Raw genomic sequence first — 22,882 nt, forward strand, 5'->3', positions numbered from 1 at the left:
CCTGGTCTCCTGTTCAGCTACCCTGTTTTTCCATGTGTCATGTGAGTTGACATGACACGTTGCTTTGTTTACATTGTGAAGGCAACTTCCTATTGGTCGGCGCTGCAGGGGCGCGCCTTCTCTTCCATCTGCTATGGTGATATTTCGACGTAAAGACAGCAGCAATTCGCCAGAAAATAATCGTAAAGAGAGCAGCATTTCGCCATAAAATAATCGTAAAGTGGGCAGCATTTCACCATAAAATAATCGTAAAGAGAGCAGCATTTCACCGTAAAATAATGGTAAAGTGGGCAGCATTTCACCATAAAATAATCGTAAAGAGAGCTGCATTTCACCAGAAATCGTAAAGTGGGCAGCATTCACCAGAAAATAATCGTTATGTGCGCAGCATTCACCAGAAAATAATCGTTATGTGCGCAGCATTCACCAGAAAATAATCACTGTGCGCAGCATTCACCAGAAAATAGTCGCTATGTGCGCAGCATTCACCAGAAAATAATCGCTATGCAGGGAGCATTCACCAGAAAATAATCGCTATGCAGGGAGCATTCACCAGAAAATAATCGTTATGCAGGGAGCATTCACCAGAAAATAATCCTGTAAAAAAGAAAAAATTCACTCACCTGGCCAGCCTCTGATGCGCAGCTCCTCGACGATCCTCCTGCAGCCAGCTTAAATCTCCCGTGCTGACAGGCAGAGCAGGGCTACGGGAAGATGGTGCTTGAAGCCCTGTACTGGAGACACAAATAGTTTCCAGTGCAGGGCTTCGGCAGCCATCTTCCCGTAGCCCTGCTCTGCTTCTGGGAGTCAGTCCCCGCAGTGAGCTGCGGGGAGATGGCGTGGGCAGAGGCGGGGAAGAGAGGCAGAAGGAGGGGACCCAGGGGAGGGAGGGGAGGATCTGTCCCCCCTCCCCGCCGCTGTCCCCCACCCCTCCTTCTAGTGCTGCTCTTCCCCTTCCATTGGCGGGTCGTGGCGACACCTTCTTGGGTGTCAGTCACCCAGGGCACCACTCCCCCCTGCACCCAATGGTAGGGACGCCACTGGAGGACGGACTGCAGGATTGGCTGATGCTAGTATTTCATTGTGATTGGTTACTTGCTCACCATGATGTGTATATAAAGCGCTTTGGATGTTAGCATTAATCTGATGGCTAACAGCTCAGCTTGATAAAGGGGCGGTTGCCCTGAAACGTTGTTATGACAGCTGTTGATTGCCAATAAAAGAGCTTATACTTACGCAGATGGTGCTGTCTCATCTACAATCTGACAAGTGAGCCAGTGTGCAGCTGGTTCAACCGTGGCACATCGCAGATATTCTTTGAGGAAGTGCTCCACTACCACTACAAGGTATCTGACAATCATCTGCAGATCTGAAGATCCATCCTGTTAAACAAGGTGTGTATGAGGATCTGCAGATATCATAGACTATGAATGCATTTTGTAGGAACGGATCTTTTGCAGGAACAGATCTTTTGCAGATACTGATCTGTTGAATGTGTACAGCATCTTTGTGTGCAGCATCTTGCACAGATTTCTATCTGATGGGGAGTTCAGCTCCATAGAATAGACTGTGTAGAGTATGGCTCTCATACTACATGGAAGGGGGTAAAATTGGTCTGTGATCTTGCCTTTTCCAAAGACTTTTATCTCAAAGTGTGTATGTAGCCTAATTATTAGAACTCAAATTGGCTTGGTAAGCTCAGTGACCCCTGACCTACATACACAGGTGAATCCAATTTATGAGAAAGATAATTTAAGGGGGTCATTTGTAAGTTTCCCTCCTCTTTTTTAATTTTCTCTGAAGAGTATCAACATGGTGGTCTCAAAACAACTGTCAAATGACCTGAAGAGAAAGATTGTTCACCATCATGGCTTGGGGAAGGATACAGAAGGCTCAAAGTGGCAGACCAAGAAAAATCTTGGGTAGACAGAAGCGACGAATGATGAGAACAGTCAGTCAACCCACAGACCAGCACCAAAGACCTACAACATTATCTTGCTGCAGATGGAGTCACTGTGCATCGTTCAACCATTCGGCGCAATTTACACAAGGAGATGCTGTATGTGAGAGTGATACAGAGGAAGCCTTTTCTCCACCCACAGCACAAACAGAGCAACTTGAGGTATGCTAAAGCACATTTGGACAAGCCAGCTTCATTTTGGAATAAGGTGCTGTGGACTGATAAAACTAAAATTGAGTTATTTGGGCATAACAAGGGGTGTTATGCATGGAGAAAAAACACAGCATTCCATGAATAACAGATGCTACCTACAGTAAAATATGGTGGTGGTTCCATCATGCTATGGGGCTGTGTGGCCAGTGCAGGGACTGGGAATCTTGTCAAAGTTGTGGGATGCATGGATTCCACTCAGTATCAGCAGACTCTGGAGACCAATGTCCAGGAATCAGCGACCAAGCTGAAGCTGCGCCGGGGCTGGATCTTTCAACAAGACAATGACCCTAAACACTGCTCAAAATCCACTAAGGCATTCATGCAGAGGAACAAGTACAACGTTCTGGAATGGCCATCTCAGTCCCCAGACCTGAATATAATTGAAAATCTGTGGTGTGAGTTAAAGAGAGCTGTCCTGCTCGGAAGCCACCAAACCTGAATGAAGTAGAGATGTTTTGTGAAGAGGAATGGTCCAAAATATCTTAATCCAGACTCTCATTGGAACCTACTGGAAGCGTTTAGGGCCCTTTTCCACTAGCAATCGCTAGCAATTGCAATTTTCTTACCTATTTTCTCTATGCGATTGAGCGATTTGCTTCTTTAATACTGGAGTTGCGATGCAATTGCGAATGCAATTAAAGAGAGCTGAAGCCTATGACAGCTGATCACGGGGATTGGCTGGTGGGGGGGAAGGAGGAAGGGGGGTGTATAATAGTAAAAAAAAAATTTTTTATTAAAAACACACACACTTAAATAAACAAGCAATCTTCTGGTGGGCGATCAGACCCCACCAACAGAGAGCTCTGTTGGTGGGGGGAAAAGGGGGGGGGGGGATCACTTGTGTGCTGTGTTGTGCGGCCCTGCAGCTTGGCCTTAAAGCTGCAGTGGCCAATTTAATGAAAAATGGCCTGGTCTTTAGGGGGTTTTTTAACACTGCGGTCCTCAAGTTGTTAAGATATTTAGTGAACCAAACCCATTGGTTGTTCGCTAAACGCAACATAACCCCCGACGATGCCCTTCCAAAGTCCAATATGCCTCTCCCTGTGCCCAGTGCACTATACATGTCTGCCAGGTAACACGTGGATGCAGCCTGGATCCAGTCCAAGCCAGTAGCAGATATGGGCAGGTAATGTATAGTGCATTTGAACAGCGGTGGATGCAACATAAGGCCGATTTCAGATTGATTGTCGCATGAAATTGATCAGGAATCGGCCTGTGGTGTGTGGGCAACTGACAGATCATTCTCTAAACAGTTTTCATTTACTTTGTACAGCGCCACGGAATATGTTGGCGCTTTATAAATCAATAATAATAATAATTTGTGAGAGATTTGTCTCTTGGTCTAATCTGCCCATCAGTGCTTAATGTATGGGCACCTTTAGGTCGCCATAGATCTGACGATTATAGGCAGATTCAACAAAGAGACAAATCTCTCTATAATTGAAACTGATTAGAGAGAAGTTTGTATCTTGGTTGAAGCTGCCTATAAACTAGAGTCCAATTACCGTCCGCCACATCGCTGCCCCCCCCCCCCCCAATGTAGAAATGTGCCCCCCCCCCCCCCCCCCCGATTTTTGTTTTTACCATATAAAGAAAAAGATCAGTGATATACTTGTGGGTTGTAGTAAGGAGCAGGGATGGGCTAAAATTCGAATTGGGGTGAATCCGGATAGTTGCTATCCGGATATCTCCCTGTTACCTGAGTGGGCTGGGCGGGGGGGTCAAGCTTACCTTTCTGAAGTCTTCTTTGGTCCATCCCTCGGCGCCTCCCACGATGCGGTCCAAGCGGCGGTCTTGTGATTACAAACACTTCCTCCTTCCGGTTTGAAGGAGAAAGTGTTTGTAGTCACGTGACGCGCATGGACCGCATCGTGGGAGGTGCCCGAGGGACAGACCGAAGAAGACAGCAGACAGGTAAGCTTGACCCCCCCCCCCCCCGCCCAGCCCACACAGGTAACTGGGTAAAATCCAAATCCGGACAGCAACTATCCGGATTCACCCAAATTCGAATTTGAGCCCATCCCTGGTAAGGAGATTGATTATAGTGGTGTCTGTTGAGAATCGTCATTGATAGAAATGATTGCAGAGTTCATCTTCATGCTTCTGATGGCACTTGTCCTGAAAAAAAGAAAAACGGCAGCCCGGCAGGACTAATCTTGAAGTTGTTCAGAGCCCTTCGACAGCACCCAGACAATTTTTGTGGTTATTCCAGATTAATCATTGAACATGTAAGATGGACCCCCCCACCTCCCTCACCTGGGTCCCCTTCTTCTGGCGCTTCCCCCCCCCCCTCCTAATTAGCAGCAGCTTTAGATAGCCCCTGATGAGTCATACGTGACGAAACCGGTAGGGCGTGGCCTCAGGCGCGACGGCAGCAGAGACGCAGATGTCAGAGAGCGGATGAGGACGTTTTTACATGATATGCGCATATCTTTTATGCACATGTGAGTGCAAGTTTATGGTTTTACAAGTCATAATAAACGGAATTATGCTATGGAAGCTTCTGTTCTGAGTTTTTAAGGAGGAGACAGCCAGCATAAGTGGAAGTCGTTTAATGAATGACACCTAAGCGCAGTTGCTGGTCTGGAAATGGTCAGCCATTAAATCTGGTGAGCGTATATATGTTCACTTGGTGATATAGGCTGCATGTGGTAGCATGCACACGGAGGAAGTTTATGTTGATAAAGGATTTCACTGGTGAAGGAAGTCACTTAGCAGTACTGTAAAACTGGATCACGCTATGTGCTTTCTCTTTTCTCTACCGAGTTGCATATAGAGTGTAGCCTGTGTGGAAAGCTGGTACTTGGATCAGTAACAAGCGATCTTGCTGATATTCATGTTATCAGCCTCTGGACATCGGTGAGAGTATAACTACTAACTGTGGAACTGTTCTTAATGTTTGATTATCTGAATATCTGGTCGCATAGCTAATTTGGAGTGTGGAGTGGACTATAATCTCAGTTGGCCAACTGGACTCTGTATCGGTTATATGTCGAATATTAGAATAAGCTAACTGGACTGTGTGTTAGATATATACAGTTTGTGCTGATATCTGTGCGACATAGGGCTGTGTACGGCACACAGGGTTTATTTGGTTGATCTGTGCCGCATAGTGGGAGCACTGTACACATTACAATATAAGCTTTAGATATGTGGGCAGGAGCGGGCGGAGAGGACTTACTCACCTGCTTCCTGCGTTCCAGGCGATGGCGCACAGCGTCATCACCACGTGACGCTGCTCTCCGCCTTCTCCACCGCCCACTGTGCTTCCTGATTAGCGGAAGCGCAGTGAGCGACAGAGAAGTCAGAGACCAGCCTCACGTGAGGATGATGCTGTGCGCCATCGCCAGGAAGCAGGTAAGTCCTCTCCGCCCGCTCCTGCCCGCTTATCTAAAGCTGCTGCTAATTAGGAGGGGGGAAGCGCCAGAAGGAGGGGACCCAGGCGAGGGAGGTGGGGGGTCTGGCCCCCCTCCCCGCCACCCCTCCTTCCAAGCTTCCCCCATACCAGGGGCAACTATACTACTGGGGCAACTATACTGGGGAGTGGGGGCAACTATACTAGCTATAATGGGAACAACTATACTAGCTATTCTGGGGGCAACTATACTAGCTATTCTGGGGGCAACTATACTAGCTTTACTGGGGGCAACTATACTAGCTTTCCTGGGGGCAACTATACTAGCTTTACTGGGGCAACTATACTAGCTATACTGGGAGCAACTATACTAGCTTTACTGGGGGCAACTATACTAGCTTTCCTGGGGGCAACTATACTAGCTATACTGGGGCAACTATACTAGCTAATACTTTAAATTACAGTTAGCTCCGCCCTCATCTGGTCATGACCACGCCCATTTTTCACCATGACGCGCGAAGCACGCCGCAGGTTGCAGCCACGCCCATTTTTTAGGGGGGGGGGGTGTCTTTTAATACCCAACAACGGGTGCCAAATGCCCTAGGTACGCCACTGTAGGACATGATCCATGTGCTTTCATTGGCCCAATAGGCTGCTTGTCACTCGACAGGCAGCCTATTGGGTCAATCAATGAAAGTACATGAATCATGTCCTACAAAGCTATTTGACCAGACGGGCCTCAGGGTGGGTTCACTGGAGTAGTCATTAGTTCCGAGGAGTGTCTGCTAGTAGATGCACTACCACAGAATAGCGCACGCTGAACGCACACTAGTGTCAGCAGTTCAGCTTGCTAAAGCTATACCATCACATATTGCACTTATACAAATTTCAAATATAATAAACACAAAAAGTGCCAACAAGTCCCCAAAAGTGGGGAGAAAAAGTCCCTGCGTCTTATAGTCCAAAGGTAGCAAAAAAGAACAAATATTGCAAAAAAACCCCAAAAACCGTTTCTCACTATTTGCATCTGTGATGCGCTGGGTGTGTGGTTTGCTCCATGCCGCCAATCTGCCTCATTGCCCGCTCTCCATGCTGCCAATCATCCGCCTCCATGCCCGCTCTATGCAGCCGCCAATCATCTGCCTTGATGCCCGCAATGATCCGCCTCTGGCCAGCTCTTCATGCTATCATGCCATGTGCTTGCACGGAAGCGGCGGAGGGGCCAGAAAAGCACCGATTCAGGGCTAATTGTAGCGGCTGTAATCTTCTAAGTTCCTGCATGGCGGCAGGAGGGCCAGAAGAGGCGTGATCCAAGGCTAAATGAAGGCAGCGGCTTTTATCTTGTATCCTGCACGGTGGCGGCAGCGTGGCATTAGACAGAAGATCGTATTGGTAGTTATGACTACCGATGCCTCAGTACTTCATTGTACTTCCTTCCCCCGCATGAGCGTCCTACGTCATGAAGGGGCACTAGTAAACAAGGAAGTACTGAGGCATCGGTAGTCATAACTACCGCTACCATCTCCCGTCTTCTGTCATGCCACCGCCGTGCAGGATACAAGATAACAGCTGCTGCCTTCAATTAGCTTTGGATCGTGCCTCTTCTGGCCCCCCCGCCACCATGCAGGAACTTAGAAGATTACAGCTGCTGCAATTAGCCCTCAATTGCTGCTCTTTAGCACCCCAAAGCCCCCCTTCCCCCCCCCCCCACACACCACCACTACAATACATGGAGGACAGCCGCTGCAGCTCCTGAGATTGCCCCTCAAGGTGTGCCTGGATTGTGACAACGCTCCTCTGCCACGTCAATCATCACAGCTGACATCAAAGGACAGGACCACTCAGGGACAACTATACTAGCTATACTGGGGCAACTATACTAGCTAATACTTTAAATTACAGTTAGCTCCGCCCTCATCTGGTCATGACCACGCCCATTTTCCACCACGACGCGCAAAGCACGCCGCAGGTTGCGGCCACGCCCAATTTTTTAGGGGGGGTCGTGTCTTTTAATACCCAGCAACGGGTGCCAAATGCCCTAGGTACGCCACTGTAGGACATGATCCATGTGCTTTCATTGGCCCAATAGGCGGCTTGTCACTCGACAGGCAGCCTATTGGGTCAATCAATGAAAGTACATGGATCATGTCCTACAAAGCTATTTGACCAGACGGGCCTCTGGTCAATCTTCTAATCTTCTAAGTTCCTGCATGGCGGCAGGGGGGGGGGCCAGAATAGGCGCGATCCAATGCTTTTTGAAGGCAGCGACTGTTATCTTCTTAGATAGGTGAGATCATCTAAGTTGTAGTGTTTAGTTATTGTAACTGGTGGGGAGGCAGGGGTTAGTTTAATGTAGGGTGTAGTGTTACTGGTGGGGCAGCAAGGGTGGGTTAGTGTAGTGTAGTAACTGGTGGGGGAATCAGGGACTAGTGTAATGTAATGTAGTGCAAGGTTATTGGTGGGGCATCAGGCTTTAGTGTAGGGTACTTAGTCTAGCTGGTGGGGGAAGCAGGGGCTAGTGTAGCTGGGCACTGAAGCTTAGTTATTGTAGCTGGTGGGGACAGCTTGGTGGGGAAAAGGCCTACAAGACAGCCCTGCACCATGGATGTACCCAGGTTTAGTATATATATTTTTTTTTTTTTCTTGGGTTTTTGCCCTCTAAACCTGGGAGCGTCTTATAGTCCGAAAAATACAGTAAATGTAGACCTGCAGGTACCTTTTCCATATATGGCTCCAAGCTAAGCAAAAATTGCACATTGGCACTCTGTTTACCCCTCTCCTCTTTTGAGCGCTCCTCCCTTTTTTTTTTTTTTTTCCTCCTTTTTTTTTTTTCTTTGTAGGTTGCTACAACATTTTCTACAGAACTTAACATCTTATTTTCATAGTCCTGTTTTACCTGTCCTTTAATTTTTTTGGGGGGGGCTAGAATGTTTGAAGTTGTAGGTTTTGGTGGTTCTGATTCTTGTTGCGAACTTCCTTCAATGCTCACAGATGATGATGATTGTACGTCAATGATTTCTGTAATGTCAGATCCAGAAGTTTCTAATTGTGTATCTTCTGTTAAGGAACTCCAGGAGGTTTCCTCTACTCCCAAACGGTCTTCTGTACTGTAGATTAAAAAACATAATTTTTTTAAAAGAATTTTTTTCAAACATATTTAGTACAAACATTATGCAGGCGTTTAAACTTTACACATCTAGTGCGCCTATCCGCAAGCTATGATATTAGCAGTCCGGATAGTGCGGGCCCCCGGGGTCCATGCTGTCCCCTCTTCCGGAGTCCTCCTCCCATCTCCTCTTCACTCCCTGTACCATCATGTAACAAGTTGAAGTTTAAACAATACAGTGTACTCTACTGTTTGTATTTCACCTTTGTGCAAGATGGAATACTAAGTTAAGTGGAGACAACGGAGGACGGTGGAAGAAGGGACAGAACGGGGACTTGCGGCACCAGGACGGGTAATATTATTGCTACCTCGATTGTCGCAGAATCGATCGCCACTAACGACTAACTCCATATCCACCAACATTTGAGCAACGTTTTCAACATTGACCAAACAGACAAATCAGTCGATCGGGCATCAGTTGAGATAATGATTTAACAGCAGATTCGATTAAAGTGATTGAATTTGTTGAATATCACCGGGAAATTGATTATGTATGGGTACCTATAGAAACACAAAGTAAACTGAAACTTACGCTCGGCCGTCATGATCTGGTCTTATGAATTCCAACATTCTTGTATATATTCCTTTTCGAAGCGGCAGCACCACTTTTGGCTTCTTCTTCTTTTTGCTTTCCTATTTCCCGGTTGTAGTTGTCCCAGATGGACTTCCATCTTTTCCGTAGATCTTGAACTGTAAAAATAATGAAATTTAATTAGTAAAATACAATTACTCAAAAAGATTATATAAACGTTTTTTTTTTTTTTTTTAGATTCCTGTGTGGCTGAGGCAGGCCGTGTGGCAGTACTGGGGCAGGTCATGGGGCTGGGCAGGCTATGTGGCAGTACTGGGGCAGGCTGTGGGGCTGGGGCAGGCTGTGTGGCTGGGGCAGGCTGTGTACTCACTTTTGTTATTCTTAGCCTTGTTTGATAAATCGTCCCAGCATCCTTGATATAATTCTGAGGCTATTTGGATCCAGGCTCTCTGTCCATTCTGGCTGTCCTTGTATTCTTCAGATCCTTACTCAGGTGTGGATGCTGCTGGATTTAAATAATCAGCCCCTCTGATGTGAACCTCCATGATGCCTCTTCTCCAGGGCTCAGCAGGAAGAGGAAGAGACAGGAAGAGGAATTCTGGGACAAAATAAATTGTTTCTGGTTAAAAAACGCATGAAAATCTCTATGCATAGCGATCGGCACGGCGATTTTCAATTGATTTCCATGCGTTCCTATCTTTTTCATAGAATTGCAATTGCGGTAAAAATCGATCCGCGGCAAAAATTGTTCTTTTGTAAAAATCGCATTGCACTAGTAGAAATAACCTACCGCAATTCCTATGTGATTTAGCAAACCCTAGCGATTTTAAAATCGCTAGCGATTTGCGATTTTGCAATTCAGCAATCGCAAGCGCCTTTAGTGGAAAAAGGCCCTTAGAGGCTGTAATTTCTGCAAAAGGAGGATCTATTAAATATTGATTTCATTTATTTTTTGTGGTGCCCAAATTTATGCACCTGCCTAATTTTGTTTAACCTATTTTGGTTCCTGGATGTAGAAACTACGTCCAGGAACCATGCGCGCTCCCGGGGCCGATCGCGCGTGTGCACGCGCGCTCCCGGACCTCGGTTCGTTAGCTAGGCAATCAGTGAATCGGGCTACGGTGCCCGATCACTGATTCCTCTCCCCCGCTGAAAAAGTGACAGCTTCTCTCGGAAGCTGTGCTTTTTCTGGCCGTTGCCTCCCCCCTGCGTCACTCTAAGCGTGTGTTACGCTTAGAGTGACGTCATGTAAACAAACTCATGGCCGCCATCTTGTGTCCAAAAAGTAAAACTACAACTAAAAGTAAAAAAAATTTAAAACACACAATTACATTATAAAACTATAGTGTACATCCCACCCTCCCAAAAATACCCAAATAAAATGTTTAATATAAAAAAAAAACAAAAAACATTACAATAAAAAAAACAAAACATGTAAATATTTACCTAAGGGTCTAAACTTTTTAAATATCAATGTAAAGATGAAATATTTCTATATTTTTTTTTTATTTTAAACTTGTAAATAGTAATAGATGTAAAACGGAAAAATGCACCTTTATTTCCAAATAAAATATTGTCACCATACATTGTGATAGGGACATAATTTTAACAGTGTAATAACCGGGACATATGGGCAAACACAATACGTGAGTTTTAATTATGGAGGCATGTATTATTTTAAAACTATAATGGCTGAAAACTGAGAAATAATGATTTTTTTCCATTTTTTTTCTTATTCTTCCTGTTAAAATGTATTTACAGTAAAGTGGCTCTTAGCAAAATGTACCCCCCAAAGAAAGCCTAATTGGTGGCGGAAAAAACAAGATGTAGATCAGTTCATTGTGATAAGTAGTGATAAAGTTATAGGCTAATGAATGGGAGGTGAACATTTCTCAAGTGAAAACGACGGAACGCGAATGGGTTAAACAATTATTGCACACTTTCTGTAAATCCAATAAACTTAATTCCTCTTCTCACATATCACTGTTTGTGTCTCCCTATATGATATATTTAACTGACATTTTTTTATTGTAACAATCAACGATTTATACAGGAAAATCATGACGATTAACAAGGTTTCCCAAACTTTTGCATCCCACTGTAAATGTAAATGTGCTTTTATACTGTACATTACCAGTCCTGTGTCGCGGTGCCTGTCAATCCCCTGAATCCGCTATTCTTTCATTAGCCTTGTACGCGGCGGCGTGCTCCACGACGGCGGTGTGTACGAAGCTAATAGAAGAGTGGCCTCAGACCTCAGATGCTATGTGCCGCTAGCGTGTGCGTGGCTGTTAGAACCCGGAGAAAGGGACTGATACCGTGCGGAGGCTGTTACAGGACAGGTAATATATAAATGCACACATGGGGGGGGGGGAGGGACGACGACACACATTTATACATTGGGGGGCAGCGGCAGTGCCGAATCCTTGAAGATTTAATGCTGAAATCAGAGGGGAATTGGCCTGCAGGGTATGGGCAGCTTTAACCAAGAGATTTGATTACATATAAATGTATCTCTTTGTCGAATCTGTCCATAATTGTCAGGTCTATGGCTACCTTAAAGGGAGTCTGAAGCCAAAAAAAACCCGTTTTTTACTGGCCATTTATGTTAAGCAATCAGAGATCATAGCTGAAACACCACATTTCCGCAGCAGAACGATGTATTTATATCCCCGAAATCCCTGTGGCAAAATTCTGTCTCCTTCCGGGTAGAGGCAGAGCTTTGTGCAATAGTTCTGCCTCTGCTTGCGTCAATCTCCACCTCTCCCCGCCCCTCTGTCTTCTTTCACTGAGGGGAGAGGCAGAGATTGGTGGAGATTGACGCAAGCAGAGGCAGAGCTACAGCGCAAAGCTCTGTCTCCCACAGGCAGCAAAATCCACGACCTGGAAAGTCGTGGAATTTTGCCCCGGGATTTTGGGCGTATAAATATCTGCCATGGGGATGCTGCGTTTCAGCTATGATCTTATTGCTTAAAGGGAAGGTTCAAGCAAAATAAAAAAATGAGTTTCACTTACCTGGGGCTTCTACCAGCCCAATGCAGCCATCCTGTGCCCTCGTAGTCACTCACTGCTGCTCCAATTTCCCGCTGGCAGCTTGCCGACCTCGGAGGTCGGGGGCTGAATTGCGTACATTTTTATGCATTCCCACTAGTGCAGGAACATTACACATACATTTTTACACGTTACTGGTTCAATGCGTAAATTTTTACGCATTGAACCAGTAATGCGTAAAAATGTATGTGTTAACGTAATGTATGTTTGAGTAATAAAAGAGCATCATTACATCTGATGGTGCTGGTCTGGTACTTGTCTAAATAGGATATTTTTTAAATTGAAATATACCCTGGAGTGGTGCTGACTATATAGGGTCCCTGGGGGGTACGGATACCGGGGGCAATTGGAGGGGACCGGAGGTGTCATGATAGCAGCAAGTTATGATGTTAAGGATAATACAGGAACATATTCTTTAATTTTTCTGTCTACTGTGTACTACCTCAGATATGTATGTCTGCTAAAAGCCAGTCTGGCTTTTAAAGGTGTCACCTGGCTGCTGGAAACGACTAAAGTGATTGACCATATGTCACTGAACCTACGTTTGCATTAAGTTCCTCTGGTAGCAGGGAACTGCTAATTATCAGCCACTTGACGAAGAATAGGCTGGTCTGCATGGCTTTTGAACTCTGTGTCCATGTAGACAGCCCATTGTCCCAATATACAAATCAAGACTACCAGAGTCTGGGGACTTCAAAGGCTATCAGGAAACTCTGGAATTTACATATGACAGCCTGTTGGAAAGCCTGGCAAGTTGTCATCCGTCACCTGGAGATGGGAAATCTCTGACAGATCAAAAGTAGAACAGACTGGGAATTAAATTATGTCTGGAAATTTAATTGAAACTAGTTCTCCCCCCCCCCCTTCCAAACAGGCTTGCAGCCTCAAGGCAAATCTCCCAGCATAAAAAGGCAGGGGCAGATACCTAAAATCAGTCCGCTCCTGACGGTAGCTGAAGCTAGGTGGACTCCTGGTCCAACCAGAACTGTGTCCGTCCACAAAACCAAGTCCAAGGTTCTTCTATCTTGATTCCTGTTTATTTTGGTAAGCAAATATCCTTGTGTGTACCTTTGTAACTTTTATTTTGTAACTTTTACTTTGTTTTTGTAAATTTGTTTGTATATATTACTTTCTGCATTGTTCCAGTTTTTTCCGGAATATTAAATGGTTATTTAACCACTTAAGCCCAACTGGACAAGATTTCTCGTCCAGTTGGGCTGCGCGCACACGCTGCTGGCCGCTAGCCCACCAATCAGTGAAAGGGATTATAAATCCCTTTCGCTGATCGGACCCCCCCCCGGAGAAAAGCCGACAGCGTCTCTTCAGACGCTGCGGCTTTTCTGAGCTCTGGTCTCCTTTCTTCTGCCTGGGAGCAAGATCGATCGCTCCCAGGACTTTTTGATTCTGGCCATCTTGTGGCCAAATAGCAAATTACACCCAAAAAAAAAAGTTTTAAGAATAAACCTATAAATATATTAAAAAAAACCCTGTTTACCTCCCACACCAAAAAATACCCACATACAAGTCTAAATTAAAAAAAAAAAAATTACAATAATAAAAAAAAAAAAAAACATAAATAGTTACCTAAGGGTCTGAACTTTTTAAATATTCATGTCAAAGGAGTATATCAATATGATTTAATAAATTATGGGCTTCTAAACAGTGATGGACGCAAAACGGAAAAAATGCACCTTTATTTCCAAATAAAATATTGTCGCCATACATTGTGATAGGGACATAATTTTAACGGTGAAATACCCGGGGCATATGGGCAAATACAATACGTGAGTTTTAATTATGGAGGCATGTATTATTTTAAAACTATAATGGCTGAAAACTGAGAAATAATGAATTTTTTCCATTTTTTTCTTATTCTTCCTGTTAAAATGCATTTACAGTAAAGTGGCTCTTAGCAAAATATACCACCCACAGAAAGCCTAATTTGTGGCGGAAAAAACAAGATATAGATCAATTAATTGTGATGAGTAGTGATAAAGTTATTGGCAAATGAATAGGGGGTGAAAGTTGCTCGGATGTAAAAAAATTTCAACCCTTCGGGCTTAAGTGGTTAAAAAGTTTGACTTCTGCTGTACTAAACTAACACTCATAGCCTAGAAGAGACTGCAGTGTAACTTGCGTTACAAAGTCAGTGCCTGATTGTGCTTTACTACTGTACGATTGTACTGTGTGTGTGTGCGTGGTGTTCCCTTATTCGGCCTAAAGCGCAAAGCTGACCCGAATACGAAAATGCGGATTGCGTGCAGATTACTCGACAGCAGAGTGGAAGTGTCTAGCGGCATCTAGTGGTGGCAGTGAGAAGTGTTCTGAGGGGTCACAGCCTTGTGTTGGTTCGACTAAGGCTGCTTCCCCTCTCGATCTGGTCAAACCCGCAGTCGGGAACCATATCTGCAGGCTTGCCGCGAGCCCGGTTCCTGACAGGAGGGACATGGTTAGCTAGAGATTGCTAGCTTAACACAATAAAGCCATTTTTATTTTTAAAAAATCCTCCTGGGGCCATGCGATCCCCTGCGGTGGCTAGCCCGACACTGTGTCGCGCTTACCGCCAGGGAGGTTAAAACCCACCCATAGCACACCCCTAGTGGTTGAGTGCGGTACATTAATTTGTGTTGTACCTATTTCCTATATGCTTACAGTAGCCAATCAGTTGTGCCTAAATGAATCCCTTGGCGCTCAGTTATAGTATAGCCAAGCACCAATTTCTGCTACATCGCTGCAGCCAATCACGCAAAACCAGTGTATAATTTAATTTAACATTGCAGTCTATGTGACACCCAGGTTGCCAACATGCCGCTGCTCCAAAATGACTTGCTTTGCTTTAATAAACCAAGTCCAGTGCCATTAACCTTTCCTGTCTTTGTTCACCAGATTGTGCATCAGTATGGTATGGCGATGTGCCAGTCACATGTACCTGACTGGAGCCCAGAAGCAATAACTGGACTGGATCCTGCACCGGAAGAGGCAGCCCTGCTAGAACTGGAGTTCGGTTGTGATGGTTTACCCACCCATTCATCCACCTGCCCCACTGACTTCTCTCTGGGGCAGCACACGGTCCATGCAAATCGTTCCAATGCTAAGAAATCTTACCACATCCACCAAGAAGATGACATAGACATCTGCTCACACTTCCTGGCGGGCCAATGCCCCAGGGGTCTTCTCTGCCCAAACCATCACACGGCTTTACCATACCTATGGCAGCTGAGGCGTAAAGACACAACGCTGTGGTGGAGTTTTGATGAAGGTGATCAGCTTGTCCTGGAGAAGCTGTACAGTGACCCAACGAGGGAACGTGCCTGTGCAGCCCGCGGGTAAGTATGAGGAGAACCGTGGAGCGTTTGGAATGCGCTTACACACCTGGCAGCGATAGGGGTGCACAAACAGACCAATGTAAAAAACTGTTATAAAATCCTTCAATAAAAAAGTGACGTAAAGGATTGACAACCAGGGGGGGGGGGAAAGTGACACACCTGCCTAAGGCCTGGAATTCACTGCAAATCGCTATCGCAATCCCTAGCATTTTTAATGAGTTTTTTGTAATCGATTTCTTGAGCGTTTTCTGGCGATTTTGGGAGAAAGTGTAAGCTTTTTGCCAGCGATTGTGTAGCAATTTGCGATTAGCGATTTTAATTCTGATTGGTCCTTTCAATGTATCATAATTTTATTTACGGTTTGCATTAATTTAAAATTGCACTCAAATCACTATGTAGCGATTCATGAGCGATGAAGCCAGCGTTTATATACTTTACATTGCAGAAACGCTAACGCCACCAAAATGCTGCATGTCCTGCGATAGCGATTTTGCTAATCGCAATCGCTCCAGTGGAATTTGGACCATCCATGAAAATTAGCTGAGCGTTTAGGGAAATCGCTAGCATTTTGAATCGCTTCCTAAACGCTCAAAAAGTCGCTCTAGTGGGTTCCAGCCCTAAAGCCCCATCTACACAATACGATTCTTTGTATGGTTTGATTACGGTTCTATTTATGATCCGATTAAATCCGACATGTCCGATCGGGATTCAATTCGATTTGACATCGCAAAACAATGGCAATTCAAATTGAATCGAATCCCGATCGGACATGTCTGATTTAATCGGATTGTAAATAGAATCGTAATCGAATCACACAAAGAATCGTATAGTGTAGATGGGGCTTTGGTCTTACTATTATAGCTTTTAAATCAGGTGAAGTAACTTGTTTGTAGTGAGATGCAATGGACAGTCTAGTGCCTGAAAGAAAAGGATTCAATAAAATCTTATATTTATTAATATTTTTTTTCCTTTGTAAACAGTGCAATTTTCCGGGTTGTCTTGCTGCTCCTCTGCCAATAGGACCTTGTTTACACCATGGACTTGATTCACAAAGCCATGATAAAACAAATATACCGTGTCTTATCAAAGATATCACACCTTAATACAACACCTTATCAAAGATCTCACACCTTATCAAAGTTAACACGTCTTATCAGAGTAGCATAGCGAGCTCTACAAACTTATGCCTGCTAATTGGCAATGTGACTCGTCCTGCCCTGAGCCCCTGCGGGTTCGTAGTGCTCGCTGTGCTACTCTGATAATGCGTGATATCTTTGATGAGGTGTGATATTTGTTTTATCAATCAAGCCCTATATGCGTTGCCATGTGCATTTCGGGTAACGTGTATGGTGTGTGACACGCATAAACTGCACGATCTGTTGTTCAGACTACATGTGCTCAAGGCTGGCCCTAGACTTTTTGCCGCCTGAGGCAAATTTTTAAAAAATTGCCCTGCACCAATTCAACCCCCCCATCCCCCCCCCCTCCCCCGTGGGGGGCCGCCGAGCTGGAGGGGTAGCGGGCAGGACGGGGGTATTGGGGCTAGCGGTGGGGAGGGGGGTCTTACCTGTGTCCCCCCCCCCCCCATCTGCGCTCCCCTCCAGCTTTAAATGGCGAATAAGCAGCGGACAGTAAGAGGCACGGGCGAGGGAACACTCACCTTCCTCGTTCCAACGTGCGCTCCACTGACGTCACTTCCTGCAACGCCGCCCACTGTATTGTACGTGGCTGGCGTTGTAGGAAGTGACGTCAGTGGAGCGCACGTTGGAACGAGGAAGGTGAGTGTTCCCTCGCCCGTGCCTTTTACTGTCCGCTGCTTATTCGCCATTTAAAGCTGGAGGGGAGCGCAGATCGGGGGACCCAGGCGAGGGAGGGGGGATCCGACCCCCCTCCCCACCGCTAGCCACAATACCCCCGTCCTGCCCGCTACCCCTCCAGCTCGGCGGCCGGCCCCCCCGCACCCACGGATGGGCGGATGCCGCCCCTAGAAATTTGCCGCCTGAGGCAAAAGTTTCACCCCGCCTCATGAGCGGGCCGGCCCTGCATGTGCTGCACAATGCACAGGAGCGCATTTAAAAAGTGTGAACCTTGGCCTAATACTTTTAGTAAAGTCTCTTTCACACCAGGACGTTGCGTTAGATGCGACGTTAAGGTTGCATAACGTGCCCCTAACGCAACGCATGGTGGTGGTATTAGAGGACGCTACATCTTGATGCGTCCGTGATGCGTACTTTTTGATGCATGCATCGGTGGAGACCACGTGAGCGGAACACTCGGCATCACGTGGTCCCGCCAGCCAATATGCGGCCACTCCAGGAAGAAAACACTGCAGTGCAGTGAATATTAATTAGCCATGTGGCTGGGATCGCTAGCGGACTCTCCCCTCCTCCTCGTGCAAAACATTACTGAGCATGTGCACACAGTCTAACGCGGCTAATAACGTGTATAAAGTACAGCATGCAGTACTTTTCACTTAACATGTAGCGTTACACTGTAACGCAACGTGGGCACTGTGAACGGGATCAGTGAATAATGGCGCACAGCGCCTATGCATAAAAATGGCGCCGCATTAAAAAGATACGCTTATCGCTATTTATCGTTAGTACTGCATAATAATGGCGTACAGGGAAAAAAGAAGAAAACCGGCACACACTAACGTTATTTATCGATAGTGGCACACACTAACGTTATTTATCAATAGTGGCACACACTAACGTTATTTATCAATAGTGGCACACACTAACGTTATTTATCAATAGTGGCACACACTATTTTATTTATTTATTTATTGTATTTATAAAGCGCCAACATATTACGCAGCGCTGAACATTAGTTTAGGTTACAGACAATATTTAGGGGTGACATACAGCAATATGACAATACAGGAATACAAGAAAACCAGATCACACAGCACAGTATGAGTACAAGGTAATGCTTGGTCAGTCATTGGATGGAGCATGGAGATTAGGCAAGTTAGGTTCACTCAGATGCATAGCATGGGTTCACAGTAATGGAGGTGCATGACCAGGTAGGACACAAAAGGAGGAGGACCCTGCCCAAAGGCTTACAATCTAGAGGGAGAGGTAAGGACACGAATGGTAGGGGACCAGAGTTCAGCTGTAGGTTTAGAGCACTTGTGAGGGGTAGTAGGCCAGAGTGAAAAGGTGAGTTTTGAGGGCTTTCTTGAAGATGTTGAAGGAGGGGGCTGCCCTAATGGGTGGAGGTAGGGAGTTCCATAGTGTTGGAGCAGCTCTTGAGAAGTCCTGGAGGCGTGCATGGGACTGGGTGATGCGGGGGGCGGTTAGGCGAAGTTCATTGGAAGAGCGGAGTGAGTGGCTAGGTGTGTACCTCTGAGTAAGATCGGAAATGTAGGTTGGACAGGTTTTGTGGACAGATTTGTAGGTCAGACACAGTATCTTGAATCTGATTCTGGACTGGATAGGAAGCCAGTGGAGGGATTCTAGGAGGGGATCTGCCGTGGTGGAGCGATGGGAGCAGTGGATAATTCTGGCTGCCGCATTCATGATGGACTGCAGTGGGGCTGTTCGGGTCATAGGGAGACCAGACAGCAGGGCATTGCAGTAGTCAAGGCGGGAAATTATGAGGGCATGGATGAGGAGTTTGGTGGTGGCAGAGGTCAGGAAAGGGCGAATCTTACAGATGTTACGAAGGTGGAAGTTGCAGGACTTAGTGAGGTTTTGGATGTGGGAAGTGAAGGAGAGTGCGGAGTCCAGGGTGACACCCTGGTGACACTAACGTTATTTATCAATAGTGGCACACACTAACGTTATTTATCGATAGTGGCACACACTAACGTTATTTATCAATAGTGGTACACACTAACGTTATTTATCAACAGTGGCACACACTAACGTTATTTATCGATAGTGGCGCACACTAACGTTATTTATCGATAGTGGCGCACACTAACGTTATTTATCGATAGTGGCACACACTAACGTTATTTATCAATAGTGGCACACACTAACGTTATTTATCAATAGCGCCCTACATAAGCCAAACTGCAGACGTAATTTAACTGCTAAACTGGGAATGGATTTAATGTAACACTGTCAAGGTTAGGGTTAGGCACCACTGGGGGGGTCTTAGGGTTAGGCACCACCAGGGGGGGTCTTAGGGTTAGGCACCAACCAGGGGGGTCTTAGGGTTAGGCACCACCAGGGGGGTCTTAGGGTTAGGCACCACCAGGGGGGTCTTAGGGTTAGGCACCACCGTGGGGGTCTTAGGGTTAGGCACCACCAGGGGGGTCTTAGGGGTTATGGATAGGTACAGAGAGGGTTCTGTGTGTTAACGGTAAATAACAATAAGGCGTTAACGTTAAATAACAATAAGGCTTTAACGTTAAATAGCGATAAGCGGCAAACGGATTAGCGGCAATACCGTGCGCCATTATTCGCAGGCGCCATTTTCAGATGGATGCCTGTGAACAGCCCATTGATTTTTTCATTATTGTGCGGTCGGCTGCGTTACAGGCTGCTCTAGCGTGCGCCTGTTACGTCCCACTGTGAAAGAAGCCTAAAGGACCCTAAACAAGCATGCAGCAGATCAGATGTTTCTGACTGAGGTCTGACCGGATTTGCCGCATGCTTGTTTCAGGTGTGTGATTCAGATACTGCTAAAGCCAGGGAGATCAGTAGGACATCCAGGCAACTAGTATTGTTTAGGCTGTGTAAGCCTATGACATAGCGTGAAAGGCTGCATTGTATGTCATGTTTTATGTTAATCTTGTGTGCTTTTTTTCGTGTTTTTTTGCGTTTTTGGTGCATTTGCGATGCGTTTTTTGTGCGTTTTAATGCGTTTGCGGTGTGCATATACAAAATGCATATGCGTTTTGTATGAGCTTTCCATGCGTTTTTTATGTTTCCATTTATGCAAATCACTTGCCAGACAGCAGGAAGCAAAAATACAGCAAAACCAATAATTTTTGGGGAAAAACGCATGAAAAACGCATACCATTGCGTTCTCATTGACTTTCATTATGTGCGTTCTGGCAGATTTCCTGCATAATATGCAACAAAACCAACGTATTTAAAAACGCACGTTTGAAACCGCAAATGCATTTTTATATGCGTTTTTTTTCCTGCGCCCGATAGATTTCCATTAGTGGCAAATATGCAGCATTTTACGCAATGCTAGCGTTTCTGCTATGTGTGCACCCAGCCTCAGAAAGAGCTAAATCTGGCAGCCTCCATATGGCACTTCAGGTGCGCTATAAAATGTGTAGTCTGTTATGGAATAAATGTTTCTCTCTCACGTGTCATTTCTTGTACTTTTCTCTGGTCAGAGATGCTAAACAAAAGATCGACCTCAACCTGATGACCATCCAGCGGAATCGATGGTGTGACCGCATCCGGCGTCTGTCCACCACGTCTTGTACGAAAGCGGAGTTCCACACTGTCTACAAATATTACTACGAAGAAAACCCGAACAAGTGGGCGGAATATGAGCCGGTAAGGATAAAGGGCCTCATTCTCATTAGCCGCATAAAGAGGCACTGTAACGACATAGAGTAATGCTAACCTTCGTGTAGCGCTTTTCTTCTGTCTGACTCAAAATGCTTGAGAGCTGCAGCCACTAGGGGGCGCACAGCAATAGAATGTGCTGCATTATTCTAGATACCCATTTTTATGTTAATTATCCTAGTTTCAGCATCAGAAACCCTTGCTATGTCTGTACATTGCTGTATATTAATATGTAACAGCTGCCCTCCTAGTGATGTGTAGCCTAGATACACAGTGTGAAAACAAAATCGCTCGCTAATTATTACAGAAAATAATGTGTTTTATCTCTCCCTGTCCTCAGAAGTTGTATTCTAACAGGAAAACTTTTATGGCTTTGCTTATCAGTGATGTTTACTGTATTCCCGACAAGGTACTGACAAGACAGAAGCTGTCACTTCCATGCCTAGAAATTAACTACTCCATGCCACTTCCATGCCTAGAAAGTAAAACAGCCTTATTAATACGTTTTGTGCTGTACATACATGTTTATCTCATCATGCACATGCTGCCTCGGGTACACTTTAAAGGGATACTGTAGGGGGGGGGGGTCGGGGGAAAATGAGTTGAACTTACCGAGGGCTTCTAATGGCCCCCGCAGACATCCTGTACCCACGGAGCCACTCACCGATGCTCCGGCCCCGCCTTCGGTTCACTTCTGGAATTTCAGACTTTAAAGTCTGTAAACCACTGCGCCTGCATTGCTGTGTCCTCGCTCCCGCTGATGTCACCAGGAGAGTATTGCACAAGCCCAGTATGGTCTTTGGTCTGCGCAGTATGCTCCTGGTGACATCAGCGGGATCGAGGACACGGCAATGCAGGCGCAGTGGTTTTCTGACTTTAAAGTCAGAAATTCCAGAAGTGGGCCAGAGCATCGGTGAGTGGCTGCGCGGGCACAGGATGTCTGTGGGGGGCTTTTAGAAGCCCCGGGTAACTTCAACTCATTTTCCCCTGACCCCCCCTACAGTATCCCTTAAAGGTGAGGATTTAGGAAGTAGGCCATCTTTTACTGGTACAAACTGAGCCAAAGCGAAATTAGTTTTCATGAATGTTTTAATCAACAGTGAAAGAGAACCCGAGGTGGCTTGTAAGAATCCTATCAGCACACAGAGGCTCGGTCTGCATATATTGCCCAGCCTCTGTTGCTACACTGCTCCCACCATGCCCCCCCCCCCTGCGGTCTGCTGTTCCCCATAAATCACACAGCCGTGCTAGCGACGCGCTGCGTGTCGCTAGCAGGCTGTTTACATCTGCACTGTCACTCTCCGCTGCTCCCTCGCCTCCTCTATATCGCCGCTCCCTGCCTACGACCCTTCCCTCCCCGCTGATTGGAGGGAAAGGACGCAGGCGGGGAGCGGTCATATGGAGGAGGCGGGGGAGCAGTGTAGAGTGACAGTGTGGATGTAAACAGCCTGCTAGCGACACGCTGCGTGTTGCTAGCACGGCAGTTGGATTTATTTGGGACATCAGAGCGCAGGGGGGGCCTGAGGGGGAGACAGTATAGCAACAAAGGCTGGGCATTATATGCAGACCCAGCCTCTGTGTGCTGATAGGATTCTTACAAGCCACCTCGGGTTCTCTTGAAAGTCGAAAGTTTTTGAACGTTCCTGTTTTTCAGAGTTTCCGTGGCGTGGCGTGTCATGGCATACTTTTTACAGGCTACCTGGCAAATATTGCTTTGTTATACGTAGCTTACACAGGTATACTACGCAAACAGCATAAAATAGCATGACACAACATAAAATGGCATGATACAAACA

The 22,882-nt window shown here is 46.0% G+C and overlaps 1 protein-coding gene across 1 annotated transcript in view; it reads left to right on the top strand.

Annotated features, from left to right (window-relative positions):
- The window catches only part of LOC137560919 (protein mono-ADP-ribosyltransferase TIPARP-like), a 50,992-nt gene that overhangs the window by 12,172 nt on the left and 15,938 nt on the right, over positions 1 to 22,882 (top strand). The window contains exons 2-3 of the mRNA XM_068272091.1: positions 15,164 to 15,603; positions 20,909 to 21,074. Coding sequence (XP_068128192.1) covers positions 15,164 to 15,603; positions 20,909 to 21,074 — 606 coding nt within the window. The remainder of the gene's footprint in view (positions 1 to 15,163; positions 15,604 to 20,908; positions 21,075 to 22,882) is intronic.

This window comes from Hyperolius riggenbachi, chromosome 3 (assembly GCF_040937935.1).
Source record: "Hyperolius riggenbachi isolate aHypRig1 chromosome 3, aHypRig1.pri, whole genome shotgun sequence".
NCBI classification, from domain to species: Eukaryota; Metazoa; Chordata; class Amphibia; order Anura; family Hyperoliidae; genus Hyperolius; species Hyperolius riggenbachi.